General features: G+C 43.6%; 1 protein-coding gene across 2 annotated transcripts in view; it reads right to left on the bottom strand.

The window, feature by feature from the left end:
- Nucleotides 1–22148, bottom strand: part of LOC105200938 (paired box protein Pax-6) — a 35094-nt gene that overhangs the window by 5350 nt on the left and 7596 nt on the right. The window contains exons 3-9 of one of the 2 annotated variants that reach the window (XM_026130127.2): nt 14272–14521; nt 13608–13788; nt 10160–10436; nt 7697–7861; nt 7218–7288; nt 1770–1993; nt 1183–1442 (exon numbers count right to left, since the gene is read on the bottom strand). In XM_026130127.2, coding sequence (XP_025985912.2) covers nt 1183–1442; nt 1770–1993; nt 7218–7288; nt 7697–7861; nt 10160–10436; nt 13608–13788; nt 14272–14521 — 1428 coding nt within the window. Of the gene's footprint in view, nt 1–1182; nt 1443–1769; nt 1994–7205; nt 7289–7696; nt 7862–10159; nt 10437–13607; nt 13789–14271; nt 14522–22148 lie in introns of both variants that reach the window. The other variant, XM_026130126.2, reaches the window with a different exon arrangement.

Below are 22148 nucleotides of genomic sequence, written 5' to 3'. Positions count from 1 at the left end.
GAGAAAAGAAAGAGTCGAACAGAGGAGCCAGCCGACACGTAAAAAGAGAGAGAGAGAGAGAGAGGAACAGGGGGAAAGAGAAGTTGAGTCGAGAAAATGGAAAATTCACCAGCTACATCGGCGGGGTTGGAAAACCGCCGAACATCCCATTCTTCGATTCAGCCCAGCGGCGCCATGCGAGATTTGTTTTAAAATCCTTTTACAATTCCGTGGGCGAGCGTGGAGCCGCGACCGCGTCGTTGCCCGCTCGCTCTTTATATCTTTCTCTCTCGCTCTCTCGCCCTCTCTCTCTCTCTCTCTCTCTCTCTCTCTCTCTCTCTCTTGTTCTGTTAGCAGGACTATGTAGATTGCGTGTGAAGAGGCTCCCAGGTAATTCTCGACGCTTTATTTCGCGCTTTGAGCCGGCTGGAACACGAGGAAGAAACGGCGGCCGCGCGCTGGGCGAAAATTGGAAACGAAAACCTCTACTGGTTTTTGGCGAGGATTCACATTCGTTTTATCATTACATTCTCCGTGTTTCTGTATTGCGTGTTGCATTCTCGAGTTTATCAAATTTTTTTTACATATAATCTAAGCGATTGAAAAGTTAAGAAAGAATTTTTATAGTTGCAAACGTGCATACGCATAACTCTTTGATATTTGTGCTAGGTGATAATCATATACGAAAAGAACGATTTTGCTGAAATATCTGAAAGTTTATTTAAAAATAAATATGAAAATAATTTTGTTGAACCATCAAAATAATTATGAAAAACGTTCAAGCATAATGAGGAATGCTGCAAAAAGTGTTGACGTCCCAGTAACCATTTTGATCATTCTACATAATTATATTTTGATGTGGTCTAAAATAAATTATTTTCAGATTTATATCTAGCTAAACTAGATACGTTAAAAATTGTTATGGAACTTTTACTCTTGAATTAATTTTAATTGAGGAATAATAAAAATTGATTCGATGGTTAAACAAGATCGGACAAAATTAAAAATCTTTTAAAAAAACATCATCTTTTGTTACGAGTAAATATTTTAGCAGACATACTGCATGTGCACCTCTTAGGCGACATTATTGATTGCTTCCGGCAATCAGTAATTATTCCTGACGCTGCCTAAATTGTTCTTGAGCGACCTTGAAAGCACGAGGCGCAGGGAACACGGCAAATTAGTCGGTTGTCGAGAACTCACCGGTTGCGGTCGAGGTCGTCGGCTGGTAAGGTGCTCCACCTGGTCCGGCGGGTTGTCCCCCTGGCGTCGTGGGGGTGCCACCGTGAGACGGGATGCCGCGATGCGGTTGCGAGTGCGCGGCCGCGGCCGCGCTGTGCGCGTGCGAGTAAGACTGCGTGAGCGAGTGAAGAGGCTCGTGAAACACGTACGCCGGGTAGCCCTCGGCGCGTTGCTGAAGACAGCTTCCACCCATTGACCCTCCCAGGCTGCTTGACATCGAGCTACGAGTGAGACAGAAGCTCATCCATATCGAAAAACAAGCAACAACTCAACCAACGATACGCAATTGGCATGCACGTGCAGTCAACTCTAATTACAGTAACATGTAATTGCGTTTGCAAACGGAGTTTCAGGAACTAAGAGAGAAGTTGTTGCGATATGTAATATTAAAATTATGAAATTTGTATAAAGGATTTAATAAACTTTCGTATTTTGCAATAATGAGTATCGCCATTATTGAACGACCGAGATTTATTCTTGCAGATAAATTGTGCATTTGAGGAACAATAGTGTCGCTTTAACGAGTAATGCAAAAAAAATTCCCTTACCTGTATGTATCAGGCATGGTGGCGATCGGTTGCGGTATCGACGAGTACATGGCGTTGAATCCGGCGTTTAAGGGCAGTCGTGGCGTGGCAGGGGTGGCCGCGGGAGGCGCGGCGCCGCTACCCCCGCCGCTGCCACCGGCGACCACCTGATCGACGGCGGCCCTCCTCTGGTTCCGTAATTTCTCCTCTCGACGCCACTTCGCCCTGCGATTACTGAACCACACCTGCAACCGACACAATGACGGTGCCTTTGTCACGATAAGTGTGCAGCCGCACACTCGGCGCCGCCAGCACGGTATTTCGCATCATCCGCACTCGTTCGCATTCACACTCGTTCGCGCTCCGCGCGATTCTCCTCTGCTTCCTCTCCGGAGAGAACGCTCTCACCCTTTTCCGCACCACCCTGTCATCTCGTCCCCCCTCCCTCTCTCTTTCTCTCTCTCGCCCTTTTTTTCCCGCCTCTATCCAACCGATCTCCTCTCGTGCACTTCCGAGGTAACGCGAAATCTAGCGCCCAGACACTCTTTTCGCATCTCGTGCGAACAGACGCGCGAGTTTGCACGAGGCGCTTCTCCAATTTGTTAATTGCAATTGAGCAGTTGTCAGACGGGAAATTGAGTTACTCTTGCTCGCTTGGTCCTTTCCCTTCGCTCCGGTCCTTCGCCGCATCCCTCTCTACATGTTTTTACCTGCCGCCCCTTCGCTGTCGCGCATATACACGCGTCTCTTTTCATGCTTCTGATTGTACTACAAATTGCATCGAGCCCGATATCCGAGAAAGAGCGTGCTGTATGTAACACGCCGTTGCAATCGCGCCAGTCTCGCATTAATAGTATCGAGACGGACCGAAGGTCTTCGATTATTTCTATCTGCGTGGTGTGCTATTAGATTTTTAAAACGTCGATTAACTCTTTAACCTTTATATATCCAATCGACTCCTTGTTTCTTTGCAGAACTATAATTAGAAGAAGATAAAGAGTACGTCAGAATTATATAAAAGTGTGACGATAGTGATGTAGTGAAAATACTGAAGAACTAGTAGCGGCTTCAATAATTGTCCTTTCACTCTATGCCAAGGCGATATCCCAAATAACACCGACGATGGCACGCTCGTATAATAAAAATCGAGACTTTATCGTTCCCTGAGCTACGCCTGCACGGATTTCCTGATTTTTGTGATTCCTTTCGGCGATAAGAGGATTCGTCCCCTTCGATATATCGGTTTTCCCTCGCCGGCACTTAGAGCAATCCATGAACCGTGCATTTGGCTTTCACATCTCTTTTTTTACGTACATGTTGCAATATCGTTCGAGTAGCGTCAATATTATACAGGCGTACGGATATACGAATTTATTACACGCTCTTCGATTATCTTTGTGTACAAAGAAATATTTTAATACCATTCTATACGATTACATCTTACTGTTATGAAACATTAAGGTTATTAAATTTGTATTGATGCAAACATTGACGTATGTCATATACGAAGAACATTTTCCTCAAATTCCTAGTAATCGTAGGACGACATTGCATTTCGAAGAATTTTATGATGTAATTTTCTCTAATTTATTATTATCTACTACTCACGTTTTATATTTTTACATAAAATATAAAATACGTATGATTATTTTTATTACTAAACTGTATAGTGAAATTTCAATAATTTTAAAATATGAAAATATTGAACAGAATTTATGATTGTTTTAAACGGAATAAACGTCAAGTAGCGATAAACATGTGCAATATCTTATATAAATTTTACAATACAGCATGATAATTTTCAATTTGACTTAATCGCTCATAATAATTTTACCATGCAGCATGATAATTAAACGGTGCGTTTATAACATAAATAAACAATATATAACACATTTATCAATAGAAGAAATGATGTAGCTGGTAAGGGAAGAGACTTATGAAATACTGAATTCAAATCCTATTAGGATAAACGTGTTTTTTAAAAAACTGTATAATTAAATACATAATTATATAAAAACAAATTTCGTATATGATTATATTATATATCATTATACAAGAAAATTTGGTCATAAATTTAAAGTAAAAATTTTACCTTATAACATTTCATAATGCTGTATGGTAAGTTTTATTGAGCAGTTTATAAAACGTCTTTTGTGTATTTCAAATATTTCTATCATTACTCATAATATTTGATAGGTTGCCAAGTTGTTCCGAACTTATTACCACACGTAGTAAAATTTATAACGAATTTTGCGGTGAAATGAAACGAAAAATTCTTTCCGTGTACGATTCTTTTTTGCACTCAAATGAATCGAGAAAGAAAAACCCCTAATAAATTATGTACATTTAATACAGCCAACAGTCGCGTAATTACAGCGAAAGTTTCTGAAAGAGTAATCCCCATGTTTTCGCATACTAGTGCGGGCAGATAAAAATACAGGGCAAAGCAATAACGGCAATTTCCATTTCTGTCGATTTTGACGTAACGAATTATCGCGTGTGCGATACTGGGGTAAAAAAGAGGGATGTTTTTCGCAGCGGAAAGAAATGCCATCAACGTAGAAATACAAGCCTTCCGCAATCTCACGTATAACGCCGCGCGCTACGAGCACGACAGGGGTCCTCGATTGAATCAAAAAATAAATTCTATCCTCCTGTCCTCCCATTGGCGCAGCAAATCGTGTTCGACCACCCCACCGTCAAATATCTGCCATTCGCCCGCAGCGGGCTTCTTCCGCCCAATACTATCGTCCCTCGTAAACTCGTCCTCCCTCGTCCCGAAAACTCGTCCGAATCGATCCACGCGAAAGTCCGTGATCCGAACACGTTTGGTCCTTAGCGTTACCCACTCGAAGAACACAGCCTCTCTCTCTCTCTCTCTCTCTCTCTCTCTCTCTCTCTCTCTCTCATCTCGACGTCGTCAACGGCCGAAATGTGAAACGGAGACCGGTTTCCAACGCTGGATTTCCGACCTTGAAACTTTCGACCTTCATTCAGTCGACGTGCCGACTGGAAGCGCAAGAAATTCGCTCGTTTACACGCCTCGTCGGCACTTTTGGAGACTAATGAAGCGTACGAATACTGTCACGCTGCAAAGTCTCTCATTTTTACCAAAAAAGGATGTAAACGAGAAGCAAATAAACGTCTTTATCTACAAGTCGTTTAGCGATATTAATATTGATCTCGACAGATTTCGTGCATATCTAACATCCAACTTTATGATTTATGACTTATGATTTATTATTTGCGCCCGTTTCATTTGGCGTTCTCGGGCAAAAATCCCGCTTTAATCCTCGCGGCGTATCGGCCATCGCGCTCGCACGAGTCGACTTAGGGAATGCCGCGGATGATAATCGGCCGGCGACGTGGCGGTAGTACGGCGTGGCGAATCTCGTGGCCATGGCCGAGGTATATAGGTGGAAAAGCGAGGGATGGGCCAATCGGAGGGCGACCTCCCTGGGGACACGACCATGGTTGCCATGGTTGCGTCCGAGAACCCTCTTAGGCCTTTTGCACGATCCCTCGCGGTTCGGGCGGGCCGCGTTTACATGCCGCGCCATGCCGCGCCGTGCCACGCCGCGTAATGTGTTCTACGTTCCATTAGAGTTCCCGGCACTTCATTCTTCGTCTTTCACATACTTCGCCATTCAACGATCGTCCGGCAATCGGTCCTACTCGGCGATCTCCGCGATTCCCTCTTTCGTCCTCCCAGCGATCTCTACTGTCTTTTTCTCTCCACCCTCTTTCGGTTTCCCTCGGTCTCGCTCAGTCTTCCTCTCTCTCTCTCTCTCTCTCTTCCTCTTTCTCTCTTCCTCGTCCAACTTCTCCTTTTCCCTCCCACGCCGGAACTCCCGGTTTCCTGCACTTAGCAAGATCAATACCAGCCAACGAGGCTTGAAAACATGCGTCAACATGGTCTTGCACTGTTTGTACGTCCACATAACGCTCAGCGCGCCCAGTTACTACCACCACACCGAACCCCGCCGGCCACTTCGTCGACCCTTCCGTCGTCGTCTCTTCATACCGCGCAGTGGTGCAGGTGAGAGGCGGCAGGAGGTGGAGAGTAAACGCGGCCAAACAATGTTCGATAAGGCTACTTACGTATTAGCGATTCGACGTTGATATTAATTGTAATTATGTAACACGGTGTTCTGCATCCCTTTTGTGATTAAAAAGTAAGGAATATTATCGAAATGCGAGAGTTGTTAAACAACGCCAGCACATATTGTCAACATATAAGCTGGTTACATAACTAGAACTTTAATCGTATTCAAAATACCATTTTCAGTTTACTGATAATTCTGTTTAGAACAGTTACTGTGACGATGAAAATATAACGAATAACATAATAAATTAAAGACCCCCTGTAATTTATTGATTCAAAATAATATATACGGGATGCAATAGAAACGAAGTACATGCAAAATAAATTATAACAATTTAGATATCCAAACCTTTTAAAAAGATCTATCAGCCTATTGGGCTGTTTAGTTTTTTCATTTTGAAATTATCGTGAAAGTTAAGATTTTCGTTTCCTTTAATTTGATTATCGCAATTCTACGAGTTGCAGCTTTTGCCACGTCACATGAAGAATGTAAACTTGCCTCGCGGAAAAGGCGAACAGAGAGTTCGCGGAAACTTTATGAGGAAACGAACAAGGGTTGCAGTGACACTACCCACTTTAAATGCGAGGTTTTACGAGTTTTCCCGATCTTATAATTTAAATGATTCTTGGTCTGTCAGGGTTCTGTCTCTCGTTCTCCGTGACTCTTGGTCTTGCCATCGCCATTAAAGATTCTTTGAATTTGTAGAGTTCTTCAGAAGACAAAATTCAATTATAGTTGTGGATTTGTTTAATCCAATAAAACATTTGGATCTATATAATTGTGCTTCCATGTTCTCGTTAATTGTCAGAACGTGTTTCGTCTAATAATTCTTAAAATCTAAGGTGAGAATAGGATGTAACGCATAAAATTTCCAATATAATCAATGCATTATTGTTGGAGAAATATTGCACATCTTCCAGCGTATATTTCTAAATTTAAACACACAAATAAATCGCGCATCTGTCTATGCGTCGCAAATGACGAGAAAAGTCTCGCGCAGGCACATATAAGGTATACGTAAATGGCGGAGAAGCAGTCGGACGAAAGAGGTGACAAAATCTCATTGGAAGTCTCGCGGGTGGTATCAAGCTCTTTCACCGTCGGAGGTGTTTAATGTTCCCCACGTACGACCACGTGGCCGCACGTTAAAAGCGTTTAATGAAAGGGCGTCGTCGCACTTACGCCGCGCCGTTCGACCCTCCCGCGAGGAACGGGCGGAATAAGAAGAGAGAAAGACGCGCCCGGGGAAAACGTTGCGAGGGCGAGAGGGTCGGAGAGAGGAGGACAGGTGGGTGGAGCGAATGTCGGTGGAGGAAGCGCACACACGCCGCATTCGCACATTCACACTCACCTGGATACGTGCCTCAGGTAATCCGATCTTCTCGGCGAGACGCTCCCGTGCAAACACGTCCGGGTAATGTGTCCGCTCGAATTCTGAAACGAAACCAGTTTGCAACAAGTGCTCGTTATTTAGCCGCGTCGTCGGCATTAATTATCGCGATATTACACGAAGCTTGCCGGCCATCGCGTATTTTCTTTCCCGACCGAGCGGATTTCGGGGAGACCGAGCGGAGAAGAATATCTAATCTCGACATATCGGAGTACACCGATAACTTTTGTATCACGAATGAATAAGAAAGATATACGAAAAGTTATATTTCAAGTTTGAGTACCAAGAAGAAAAAAAAACTATAAAGTAACAAGCATTTTTTTTAAGTCCAATTAAAAAAACAGGAGCTAGTTGAAAGAAGAATCGAGGGAAAGCACGTGATTTCTGCGAAGTTGCGTATATATACTAGAATTGATTGTCAAGATTGATAACCTTTCGGATTTTCTACTGACCTTTCTCAAGACTGTCTATCTGCTCGTTAGAGAAGGAAGTTCGATTGCGCTGCAATTTCCTCTTCAGCCTTAGCCGCACTTGCGAGTCCTCGTCGCCAGAGGAGTTGTGCTCCGAATTACCGTCCGAAGTTGTCTCTTGCTGATGCGACAATAGAGACCCAGTGTCTGGAACAAGAATTAATTATCTTGCCTTTAAATGTATTGTTTCATCTATCTTAAATATATCTTCTACATTTACGATTATACAGTGAAATTAATTGTAACATTTCATGTTACAATTAAAGGACGATTATATCCTAATAATAATTGTCATTCTGTTTTCTAAATTGGGTCAAGCACACGGAAAGAATGATTTTGTTAAAGTATTTAAAAATTTAGTTAGGTCTGAAAATAAATTTTTGTCACACCAAAAAATAATTATGGAGAAATGTCGAAACATTTGTTATAATTATGCTTGATTGTTCTTCATAATTATTTTAATGATTCGACAAAATTATTTTTAAATCTGTAATTAGTTAAATTTTTAGCCAAGTAATTCAGCAAAATCGTTCTTTCCGTGCATTAATCATTTTTTTCACATCGTGAAGAGAGCGTCGCGATCTAATTAAGAGAGCCTGCCGTTTCGCGACACATCAATCGGCCAATCCCGTAATGCGATCCGCCGTTCTCGAGATTCCTAGACACCGCCGCGCGTTCAGGCGTACGCGACCGTTCTTCGGGGTCGCGTCTCGTGTTGCGGGGTGCGTCGGTTCGTACGCGCGCAAGGGTAGCCCCTCGTCAAGCCCCGTGGGCCGCGATTACTTTCCGCCTCCGCGCACCACACCCTCGTCTCTTTCCATTCCTCCCAGTGCCTTCTCTCCGTGCCTCCGCTCTGTCCGTGTTCGTCCCTCCGTACGGCAATGGAGAAATATATATATATATATATATATATATATATATATGTATGTATGTATGTGTGTATGTATATATGTATATGTACATATAGGTAAGCTCTTACGCTTGCGTACATAGGTATGTACATATGTATTGCGTATATATACATATACATATATACCGTTCGCTCGTCAGCTGCTCGCTTTCTCGTTCGCTCATCTCAACCCCCGCGCAACCCCCAATTGGACTCGGCCCTGCGCAACCCCCTCGACTAGAAATACCGGCACCCCAAACACGCCTCTTTCTTTCCCTCTGGTCCTTCCTGCCTGGCCTCGTCGTTCTAACCATCAGCTCCCGTTCTTCTCCTTCGCGCGGAACCCATTCCCAAACCTCCTCGCGAACACCCCTGCGCGTAACGACCAGACCAGGAACGATCCTCGGCGATCCGCTGCAGACGGATCGTTGGCTTTAATTTTCTAGGTGACAACGCACGCCCGGCGAAGAAAGAGAAGAGATTAGCCTGATGCTTTCTACAATCCGGCCGCTACGCCCGCTGTGGCCAAAGTGGCCGCGATCGACCGCGACCGTTCGATACATTCCTGTGCATTCAAGTGTACACTTTAAGCGGCACTTTGACGTATCCAGTAAAGCATAAACTATTACCTTATAAGTGGCGACGCGATTTAAGACGCATCTTGATACAAATAAAAATTTTATTGTCTCGGTTATATTTGACTTAGCGTTAGTATTATTATTATTATTATTATTGTTATATATGAAATTATCTTATAGCAAAAGTTTTGATATTTCAATATACAGAATGCACTGAGAATATATATAATATTAAAAATATCCACTTTTCGGATAATCAGATTGACATATAATTAGGAAACGATATGCAAAATGAATTCCAAGACTGCGGAAACGCATTGACGATAGTCAAATTGAAGAACACGCTGCCAGCGAAAGCACTTTTCTACCTGTCACTTTATCACGGTTCACGTAATCTCTCTATTGAGGGCGGCCGCATCTGGGTTCGTCATTCGTGGGCTGATTTCAGCTAAGAACCGACTCTCGCAGGCTCGATTTTCGTGATCCTATTAGACTTATACAGGACGGATCTTTTTTCCCTACTCGCGTATGTGCACATGCATGCATTGTACGAGGTGTCGAGAATCCGAAATCACACAATGCGGCGTACAATTCTTGCGAATCGAGGGGGATGATACAATTGTATCTACTTAAGTAGAAAAGATGCAATCGTTTGACAATTCAAAAGCAAGATCGTATGCATTTTATTTTGCAAAGGCAAATGCTCATCGAAAATTTTTAATTAATATAAATTATCATATTAAAATTATACGAATTATTTTTTTTGCACGAAAGAAAGATTGTTGTATCTTTATATAAATTTTTTTTTTAATACAGACTTTATTTTTTGTAATTTGAAAAATAAACATTTTATTAAAAGGCAATAGGAAAATAAATATTAGTCAGTAAAATGATATTTAAGGCACGCTATCAACCATTTCGTTAATATTTCCAAAAGTACTTTATTGTGATCGAAGGAAAAAGTAAATCGAAACTTACCGCTTCGCTTCAATAAAGAATCGTCACGCCCGTGAAGCTGACTACCGGGCAGAAGAGTCTGACCGGATCCAGGAGTCGCCGCGGTTGGAATTCCCGTGGCCAGGGGATGATGGGGAGGTGTCGCCGAATACCACGCTGGTGGCCAGCCTGCTGCCTGCCCGTTAAACATTCTCAGCTTGTCGTAGACGCTCTCGGCACCCTGATGCGCTTGCACCGCGGCCGCCTGTTGCTCCTTCTGCGAGGCCAGGTTCCTGAGTACCCTGTTAATGGACGACACCTACAAAGAGACGGAAATTTTCCATTAAAATCAATTCGAATCGCTTATTATTTTCAGTTTTACGAGTATCAAGAAAATGATATAAAAGACTGCTAATTATTTGTATTTTTCTATTCAAATTACCGGTAACAATTTTTATTTATAAAAATTATAAATAAATTCGTAACCATCATACACTTGTTTTTAAGTCTATTTAAAATGTACAATTTATTGTTTAAATGATTTGTTTGTTTCAATTTTTAATTTGAAATTATTTTAAGAAACGTTGCATTTTAATTTAAGTCGAATTTTTAATATTTCTAAATGAGCATCTCTGAATATCTCTAAATATAAATATATCAATTAACAGTCTACTTATTTGAAACTTGACTACCTAATATTGATTAATCTTTAATATTTTATAATTTAAAGACTGTTAAAGCAATTAGCATTTTTTTAAATTTTGCTTCTAACATTCCTAGCTTATAGAATAAAGTGGATGATTCAGAGAGAACGTTGAATCAATTTTTTTTTTGGCACTACAATACGTGATCCCTGTGCGCAAGGTACTTCTATTATCCTGATCGGAAAGAGAGGTAACGGCGAAAGAGGCCAATCGGGCCTCTCTTTCCTTTTGTAAAAATCTCGCAACCGCAGCTACTCGTCGTCGCACGAAAATTATTTCCGTCGTCGTAGCTGCGCACTGATTGTCCGTCCCTCACTGTCATCCCCTCGCGCGGGATCCTTCCTCCTCTTTTTCGTCCTTCCGCGGTCGCAGGATGCGAAGAAGGGGGTCATACCCAGATGGGTCATACCCAGATGAAAGGATACCGCCATCCAATTATTATTACATAAAACGGTCTCCACTGCTCTTCATCCTCCTCCAATTTGGGGAGGGACGTTCGCCGACGTCATCGTTGTCGTCTTCACCTTACGCCCGCAACCGAGCCACTGGCTAACTCCAAAGTTATAACGAGCCGGCGTATAGCACAGGGATCCAAGCATCGCGCTCTCAACTTGTACATAATGGTCCTCGGCGCGCTTCATACGCGCGCCAACCCCGTTCTCCTTCATCCCTTTTACAATCGACGCCAGGCTTGGTGCAGCAGCCGGATATACACGGCTGTTAATGCAGCACGGACGTCGGATATCGAGCGGAGCTTCTTAATTGCGAGAGCGACAAGTTTCGACGAGAGTGTGCGCAAAGCCGATCCTTCTCGCGTAGTTTGAGTCAAAATCGACGGAATAATGATCGGGTAACGTCGAGAGAACATTGTCATTAGAAGAGCGCACTGCACGCTTATCTATTAGAGTTAAATTAAAGAGAAACCCTGACTTCTCGATAATTCGATCGTATTCAGGTATATTCGAATGAATATTACCGAAGCTTCGCAAATACACGTAGTTTTCGATGTAAGGATCGTTATAATGTGCACCCATAATAAGAATAGTTAAGAGATACGAGATAAAGTAGAATCTTGTTTAAATCCAATCTCCCGCGTATATTAGAATATTGGGAAATATCGATTTTCATCGATCAGACGTCCGAAGCTCATCGAGCGTACGTAACTTCCACCGTCTCGGTCCATTCCGACGCTATAAGATAGTAACAAGCGAATAGCGGAAGCGACGTTTCGAGACGAGTTAGCTCCGGCTAACCCGGACCAGGCTCTCCGTCATCAAACCGTCTATCCAGCCTGGATGCTGGGAGAGAGAGAGAGAGAGAGAGAGAGAGAGAGAGATCCCGGCTGTACGCTCCGGACCGTTCCACTCTCGCCGCACAACAGCCGCAGCGTCGATGCAGGCCATTACACGCGCGACCGGACACGAATAATTGTGCAACACGCTTAACTGATCCCATTCACCCTGATTCTACCCGCTCCCGTCCGCTCTCGCCGCCGACTAACCCCGCGCGCACCCCCGACACCAACCCCCAACGCGATGTGTACCAGCCGCAATAGCCAACATCACCGCCAATTTTACCAGCGATCCACCAGTAGTTGAGAAAAGATCGAAACGATCGAAAGAACATTATGTCGACATCTCTTCATCTCTTCTCTCAATTCTGACTTTGAATTACTCGTAAAAATCATTCTAAACCAATTTTTATAGTTGGCCGATTTCAGGAAATTCGTATATTTATTATAAATTTTATATTTTGCTATTTTATTATATGCAGAGAATGTTTTTTAATCTGTTGTCGTTAATAGAAAAACAATATATGATAAATAGTAAAATATACTAATAGGTGAAATAAACATATTTATTGTTATTAATAGAACGCGATGTTATTTGTAATTTCCAAAAAAAAAAAAAATTAAGTGGATTGAGAGATGAAATATATTTTATAAAGTGATATTCTCTAATGCAATCTCGCTACTGGCCGGCGCATTACACGCTTGACGACAGGAGCGCGTGCTAGACGTTCTGATTGATCATCCTGCAACCCCCAACATCCCCCATCAACCTTCTTCATTCGGCAACTCCTAGGAACACACTGGCAAGAGCGAGTTTGCTCCACAAGCCGATGGATAACGACTTGTACGCGTGCCATTCCCCTCGGTATTCCTGACGGGCAGTCGATGGAAGAGGGGCAGAGGGGAGGACCAGGCTGTAGTAGAGAGAGCATCCTCGAAGAAATCAGACGAGGACGATCGACCTTCGAGGATATTTCGCGCGGTCGAGAAGGGAGGTCGGGTGGGCAGGATGTTTGGTAGATGGACGGACGTACAACCGGAGAGGATTCTTCGGGTTCGGAGAAGGGCGATCAGCGCCCGGGAGGGTGGACAATGCCGAGGTCCGCGTAATGGACCGATTACCCCACCCAGCCGATCGTATTGACGAGACTTTGATTAGGGTCGAGTGGCCGGATCCGACGGGTAAGTACACCCGACCGGCTGCGCGCCACGATAAGTCGACGGCGGATTACGCGTAAACTTATACCGTATCCAATCAATGGTACGGCGCCAACACAGCGGGAAATTTATTCGCGCGTCGCGAATTTATGCACGAGACGGGAGAACCGTGCATGCAATCCTGAGAAATTTGCGTAATCCGCTCATTTAAACTCGCTTTATTCTAATCTACGACATTTAGCGTAGTATATTTAAATCGAGACATTTACCAATATTAATCATCCGATAGTTTTCCTAAATCAAGCATATCTCACAACTTGACTTTTTTTTTACTTACGCTGGGTATATTGTCGTTATTGCAAACGCCCTCTTGCAAAAGTCGATCGCGAATCTCCCAGGCGAAGATCGAGGGACATTCTCGTTTGTAGTCGGCGATTTTGTTGACCACAGGCGTTGTCGCCACTCGTGGCTTGCTACCACCGATCGCCCGCGGCTTGATCGAGCCAGTCTCGTAATACCTGCGAAACAGAGGGTTGTTTTCATTTTTACTTAGCGGATCTTTTAAATATAGTGATTATTGAAAAAAAAAAAAAATGCGAGAATCTTCATAAAGGAGAAATCACTGGATGAAAGCTAGCTTTGTTAATAGTCTGCAATTTACATGAATCATGTTACATTCATCGCTACGTGAAAAATGGAAATGTAACACATTCGCTTGTTATTATACATCCAATTATTTTTAAATCTCTAGCATCAATGAAACACTAAAAATAGACAGAAAATCCCCTGTGAATTCTGTCGCAAATTTATCGATTGGTCGCTAATTGCATTGAGGAAGTACAAGCGGTCTTCTAGCCATTGAACCCGGTTGATTGGATTTGCTAGTAGATAATAGTAATGATAATGAAATTCCGTTGGCATTCGAGTGTCGCAGAACGGTTTAATTTCTCGAAGGCGTTCATGCACGATCTCGAGAGAGGGCAGTGACCTGCCGTATTTACCTGCCGAGGATCTTGGAGACGCATCCGTTGCTGACCTGCAGTATGCGCGATATGTCGCACGGTCTGGCCCCGCTATGGGCCAGCTCGACGATCTTCTGCCTCGTGGAGTCCGGCAGCGGTCGGCCGTTGACGTAAACGCCACCGAGCTGGTTAACCCCGCTGTGTCCTGCAGCCGAGCATCCAAATATTGAGTTCTGTCCGACCATAGAACCCCCGCCAATACCCGCGCCCCCGTGCATCAAGTCCTCCTCTGTGAATCAAAACGCGCGCAACGTGTACATCACCTCGCCCAGAACATCTGATTGGTAAACAGCGGATAGTACGCGCGCCGTACGCGTTCTTATTAGTCTAATTAGCGCTCGCGTCCGTCGCACGGATTCGGAAGCGTCGGATTGAGCTCCAAGGGAGATGTTTGCGCCGCGATCACACGCTCCGCCGCCCTGCGGATGTCACGTAACGAAGATCAGTTTGACCCTTGCCGATTAATTCGCGCTGCCGTGTACCTTATTACGGTTACACATTTGTGTACGGTGTGTAATGTGCGCGCGGAGGAATCGTTGAAACGGAAATACATCGCGCGGATACATCGTGCGATGTTGGCGACTACGGTAATTGCGACGCGAGTGGACAATGGCAGGTATAACGAATAGATATACGGTATCGCGTAATTCGATCATTACGTGGAAGGCTTCAGAAATTGTAACAGTTGCGATACAGTAGCTCACACTGTATATGCATGTACACATAAACGGAAATGCATTTGACTTGCCCTGGAGGGATACTGTGCCAATGAAGACAATTCAAAAGATATTGGAGCTCATAGCGAACAAAACGGCTTTTCATATACGTGTCCTAATGTGGACAAAAGTGGACTTTTCAGCTTCTCTCGCCACTCTTTGTTTAAGTCCCGTGGTGCGTCGCGTTGCGTCGCGTCGCGTCGCGTCGTCGTCGAGAGCACAAGGGGGAAGATGCAACGAGAGAGCGTCGTGACGGCGCGCGGATGATGGTAGACTCGAGAAGAGTCTCTGGCGTTACTAAATGCATCTTGCAATTAACAAATTTAATTAATTCCCGCTTTTGCGTCGCGCAAAACGACAAGAAATTGTTGGAATGTAATCTTGGACGGCTCGCTCCGCCTTTGTCGCTGTGCGAAATCCACTTCGTATAACGACACGAAGTGGTTTTCTCGCTCGCTGTCTCGTCGCCTGTCCCTTCCTGTCGCTCCACCTTCTTCTATCCTCACGCCATTTCTGTCGTACCTCGTTTTCGTCGATGCGAAAGGATCGAAGATCGCCGCATTTTATGATCAATCGACATTGTAAAGGGATATAGAAGGTCCTTTGACAGAGAATCACGACTGCCTTTCAGAAGCTAATAATTCATAATGACTACAGTTATTGAATGAAATCCACTTAAATTGTAAAGTTTTTACATTTTAATATATCTAAAAATATTACTCTTTGTATAAACGAGATATATAGTCTGTCAAAGAGGAGCGGCATAACTTTTGTTTAGAAAACCAAAAATTGCAGAGTACATAGCGAGATTCTCTCTATGATGAGTTTTAAATAAAAGACTATTTATAGTCCGACTTTATGGGAAGAAGACGTATTTAATAAGTGCCGCGTGTGCAAACACAATTCAAAACTGTGCTTATCCGCACACACTCGAGAGGACTAAAAACATCGCATGAAGCGAATAGAAAACGGAATGCTATAGAAAATGGTGGCACGTATAAAACTAAAAGTTTCTGGGAAGAAAATATGAAAGTTGAAACAGTTGATTCGATAGATTTATTTTATATGAAAATGTTTATCTCAACAGTAATATCAATTTAATGAAAAATATTTTAAAACGTATCAAGCAACGGTGGCAAATAGATAATTTATTAATATAAAATATAAAATAATATAATTATGTATTTTTAATTTTTATTATAATAAATGGTTTCAAAGTTATGTCGGGCACGCTCTTGTTTGACTGTAAGAGAGTATTCATATTTATTACTAATTTAAAATTGTATTCCTAAATTAAATTAAATTACTTGAATTGTAGTCTTAAAAATTATTTAAATTAATTAAAAGCGAACATTTTTAAATTGAACACAAAAGTTTTTAATTAATTTAACGCAAACATTTTAAAATTATTTTTATGGAATTTTCACAATTGACAATATAAAGCTTGTTTTATTAATTTTTATATCGATTCCATTTTGGAATTTTTTTTTATTCCAAGCAGCTATTTGTTAACAATAATAAATCCGTTCTGAAACGTTCTGCACTTATTGCGGAAGGTTTTCTGGCTTCAGTCGTCTCTGCATTATAACCGGAACTTTTTAAGCGAGCTTCAAGCATGCTGAAAGGAATGGAATATGGTGATGAAGAACGAGAAGCGAGAAATTGGAGTCGAGAGTCTTGTTACAAATAATTCCGCGACGAGGCAACGCGGAAATTTTCGAGAAGGTCCTTCTTATTCCTCCATTTTATCGTGATTACGATTCACAGATGCAAGAAGAGAGAAAAATAACGTCATCTCTTTTTTAGGACGCGATTTTATAACTGTATTTAATTTTATGGCGTCTTTATGCGATGAAATAATTGTAAAAGCTTTCAAACATGTTGAGAAATATTTTCTAAAGTTTTCAAAAAGCATAGTAAAGCTGGAATGGATTAGATCGTTTACAGCGACTGATCAAGAATGTCAGAATATCAAATTGAATGTGCAGAGAAGGAATTGATGTTCGTTATCGACTTATCAGTCGTAGTCGTCCCCACTTTCCGCGAACCTTGTGCCTCGGTGAGGTTAAAGTTCCTTTGATTACGCGCACGGCGGAAAGTAGATGATAACGATAAGAGCGAGACATTTTCCTCAAGCCAATTAAAGCGACAATTTCTTTTACGATGAGATAATGAATATTCATCCTTTGCACGAATTAATAGAAGCACATAAATCTGCGAATACGTGCAGCTGTCACATTTCTAGAGCAATACAGCATTTCAAATTATAATTCCTATATTCAGAAAATGTATGTGTGAAAGAATATGTGGTCTTATTTTTTTATATAAGAGAACAAAATAATGTTAACACCTAGGAAATATATTTTTTTATTAATAAAGGATTATGCAAGATATAATGAATCTTCAAGATTTTATTCATATTTATAAGATTAATGCATAGTCATCAATGTTGTACCATTTTTTTAACGAAACATCTTTCAATTGATTATATAAGTGATGTTGGAGAAAGAAATTTACTTCTTGTACTGTTTTCCAAAATTGCTCTCTTTCAAAATTTCAACATTTTTCCTAGACAATGTATAACTGTCTAATTTAAATATCGTTAAGTCATTGTGAGCAGTTTTGAAGGGCAAAGTAAAAAATGGATTTTTTTGTTCAATATCTTTTAACAAATATTCTATAAGAAGAATGGTATAACATTGCACTGATGACTACTTAAATATTTTATAACTTTATTCTAAACAGGGAACAATTTTAATTAAAATTTGTATTAAAGACAACTTGTTTATATTAATTAAGTCCAAGTTCATATTATGTGGTTTATCGTACCTCTGTACATCGTATTATGATATGCCAATGATAAACTCTTACAATTTCTGAATTTATTTCATGTGCTACGATTTAATTTTTACATTTTAATTGGTAAAGCGCTATTCGGATAGTACCTGTAAACTACAAAGATATAGTTTGAGGTACTATCCGAAGACACTTCGTCTCATACTCTTCTGAATCACTTCATCCTTTCGACAGAGTAATTTGCGTTAAAAATAGGCGGCGGTGAAAGCGAGGACGCGTCGCGACGGCCTCGTCCTTTGAAGGGACGGCGCACGAGTCTGTGCTGTTTTTCACAAGTTTAATTCGTTACAAAGGGGACAAGTGTGCACGACTTAGCTGTACACGTATATGCGCGCGAGATTCACCCTTTCGCTCATCGTCTTTTGCCTCACGCCCTTCTCCTCCTCCTTCCCTCTAGGGGGAGGGGAGGGGGAGGGGGCGGCCACCCCCGACAGAGGGGGATGATGTCGGCGAGAGGGCTCGAATATCGCCCGAGCCCGACGCCGTCGACCCGTGCACACACCCGCCGGCCGCACACATTCTTTATATATAATTTCGCGTTAATCTACGCGGCGGTGCGGCGCAAAAGCGAGTCGCGCCGCAAAGTGAGGCAAAAAGGTTCCACTTGGCTGAGCGTGAAACGGGACACAGATTAAATCCCATCCTGTGCAACCCCGGCGCACGACGTCGCGGCACCCTCGTCCTCCCCGGCCACCCCGCGTCGGTTCGCTCGGTCGAGCCACCCCATGCCACCCTCGCCAAACATCCCCCTCCGCCCGCTCTCCGCGCCGCCCGCGCCGCGCCGCGCCGGGCGAGGGGCGGTCTTTAAGCGCGAAAACGATCGCTGGTATTTAAGATGCGCGAATAGACGCGACGAATCGATGTAGCGCCTCGCGCGAGTCGACTTCGTAATTGGGTCTCCCAATGGAATTTTCGCGAGGTCTGCTCGACAACGGAAACGGAAGTTAACTGAAGGATTTATTTGCCGGTGATCTTGAATTTTTAAGAACGCGTCTGTAAGAAGTTGGCGAGAACGCCAGTGTCACGGCACTCACGGAAATTTTCGAAACCACTTGATCAATTTCATGAGTCACTGTATACGTACCTCTAGACGAACAAACATTAAACCCGTTGGAAAGGAACGATTGATCGTTACCCGATAATAGAAACAAAACAGCTCAGCGGAGCGGCTAATGCGCCACTCCAATTTCCAACGATGACGGAAAGTTTGCAGCGAAATAGTTGTTTAATGGGATGTAATAATAGTTTGCGGGTAATTAGTCCCGCGTTGCGACTCGAAACCGGCCGAACATAATCAGTTACAGAGTGTTCCAGTCCGAATTCATTTAACGAACTGCTGTTTATCCGTCGACATCCATAAAAAATATCGCTTTCGCGGCCAAATTGCTTTCACCTCTCGTCGTGTTGCGTCGCGCATACGCTAAATAATATAATTATGCGCGACGACCGCATTAATTAGACACATAAATCGCCCAACTCTCTGAGCTTGATATAATAGAAACGATTACAAAACAGATATTTCGGTCGCGGTGATGTAAAACGCGTGTTATCAGGTTGCCGGTGAAAAAAAAGGGGCATTTGGAGTTAGCCGGTTTGACGGCATTGTAAGCATGCACAATCGGGAATTAACGAACATTCACCGCGGCTCAATTATCCACTCGTTTACATTGAAAATTAAGATAAACGTGACGGCAAATAACTAATAATTTGATAAATAATTCGTAACGCGGAGGGAGGTTGAAGGCAATAGCGAACAAGGGGGGAGGGGGCAGGTGCCAAGAAATTCACTCCAGAGCTGTCGTCGAGTTAGCGCTGAACATTTACAAGATCTAGTCGCGCTTATTTCCGGTGACAGTCCCAACAGTCTGTTAGCGGCATAACGTCGGGTGGTCGGGTGCGCTTCTGAAGTCGACGCGTTTGTCGAGTGTCACCGGCTAAACGTTATTATCACGTCGGTAGAGATTGCGAAGGATGAGCAAACCAGGCGCGGAAAGGGAGAGGAGTCGCGCAGCCGGGGCACAGCCTCCGAGCGTTTCGTGATAAACTCTCGCCGGGTGCGAGAGAGAGCAAGAGGGAGAGAGAGAGAGAGAGAACTTCATCTCGTGCGCGTCTTTCAACGACATCAAAGATGGCGTGCCAGGCATACGCTCTCTAATGAGTTGAATCGCGGTAAGAGCGCCCGCGCCCGACGACGACGACGACGAATTCATTACGGACGGTGTTAAGAGGCAGCGGCGCAGTATTAGCGGCCGCCATCCCCCGGCAGCGCATACTCATTACCGCGCCCGTTATTATTGACACCAGTGTGTAAGGCAGCCTCGCAAGTGTGTGTCTTCCTCGTAGCTTTTCGCAGGTAAATACCGAACTCGCGTGGCCGCGGGGGGTTCGTAATCATACGTTCGCGTTCGTTACTATTCACGGATAACAAGATGCTTCACGCGGGAATACGCGAGATAACGCGATAATCTCGACGCCGCCGCCGTCGCCGCTGCGCAACGATTAAATAAGTTTTGCGCCGGTAAACGGGATAACGGACCGTGAAATCTCGACTCGATAAACTCTCATTGTACGAAAGGAGCTATTGTCGTAACGAGCAAAGACGACAGCAATCCTTAATGTCATCGAAATAATAACTAGCCTGTCGTTCGTACGTCGCTTCTTCTTCGCGGCATTCTATTGATTTTTAAATCCTCCGCGCTCTCGTGAACGATGAGTTATCTTCAATGTTCTCCGTTTGACAATTGCGAACGAAAAATGTCTCGAACGTGTTGCAATAGGTTTAATGACTCGATTTAACTTTCGAGATTTAATGGCGTTTAATTAGCAGCTTTTCGTGTACAAAGTGTTCCGAAATCCGCGTGTCAGCTATTTTTACAATTAACAGAGAATGCATCTGTACACCCGTATCTTCCGTGACAATATGCAGGCAAAGTCACATAGGTCGGAGAAGCAAACTGGCGTATATTTCGAAGCTCCCCTACGCGTATTCACGGGCAAAAGTTATCAGCGTGCCTCGCGGACGTATTGCGGAGCCGTGTGGTCTCTATTGATTGGTCGCGGGGATAATCCCGCGCCGCCGACATTTATTACCCCCTTGGAGTAGCGGAGGCAGGTAATCTCCGCAGCCTCCGCTGCTCTGGCACGCGCGAGATCCGATCCAGAGCCCGTAACCAACGCGCGGGGTTGCCATAACCATTAACAAATCTCGTGTAGCGACGAGAACGAAATAAAGCGTTCTCATGAATCGGTCGTTTGATTCCAATAGCTACCGGGGTTTTTATGGTGAACCGAAGTAAAAGAGCGCGCTCTCTCTCCCTCTTTCTTCCTGATATAGTACACAAGAAAAAAAGAGAAAATGCGAGAGGAGGCAGACTAGTGGTTGGACGAATGAAAGAGGGGCGCGCTCGTGCCACGCGAGCATTGTCCGCCTCTGAAGCTATACACGAATACGAGAGGAGGGGGCATTATAGCAAGAGAAGAGGAGGGAGGGGGAAGCACTTACCCTCCTACGAGTCCCATTATGATCTCGCGTGAGCCATAGTCGCGTAACGCGATCCTGCGTCTCCGCTCTCGAGCGAAGTGTAGGTAGCTCCTCGACGGGAGAAAGATTACGTTGCGTCGAGACAAATTGGCGGTGTAAGCAGCCCCCGCTTATTGTCGGGGAGTACGAAGAAAGGGAGGTCCGAGCCAGCCTAACTGATTGTTGTCGGGTGTGGTGCGTCGCGTCGGGGTCGCGAGAACGAATCTCTCGAGGTGCAAGAGAGGGCCTCCAACACCCTTCGCCTTGCCGAAGTCGCTGAGAGCGAAGGGGTCCGCTGGCCCGACAGAAGCCGGCCAAAGGCGTGTCAAGTTACCAACTAACCCCCGGGGGTAACCGCGAGCTCACCTAAGCTCATAAGCACGTACGCGTATTTATTCGTCCCTTCGCTCGTATAACTCATCGCAAGTTTGCTGGAAGGGCTGCGCTGGAAGAGCTTATCAAAACCATCTATGCTTTGAGAAAACTTTGATTCGCGTATGTTACGAATTACTCGTCGTCATTAAATTAACGGTGACACGAAGGGTAATACAATTCGCGCCACTACCTGCTCAAGTATCGCTCCGTCAACGATGGTACGACGATATAGCGACAATAACACGCGCTACACGTCGCAAAAACAAATATCAAAATCGAGTCGTTGTCGCTTGAAAACTTTGATGTGACTTTGATGTTAATTATTAAAATACTTTATCCTGGTAATTGAGATGCCATGAATTAAAAAACATTGTGAAAGACATCATCAA

Source organism: Solenopsis invicta, chromosome 2, assembly GCF_016802725.1.
Source record: "Solenopsis invicta isolate M01_SB chromosome 2, UNIL_Sinv_3.0, whole genome shotgun sequence".
Lineage (NCBI taxonomy): Eukaryota > Metazoa > Arthropoda > Insecta > Hymenoptera > Formicidae > Solenopsis > Solenopsis invicta.
The sequence above is the reverse complement of the archived record's forward strand: the minus strand, read 5'-3'. Positions and strand labels throughout refer to the sequence as shown.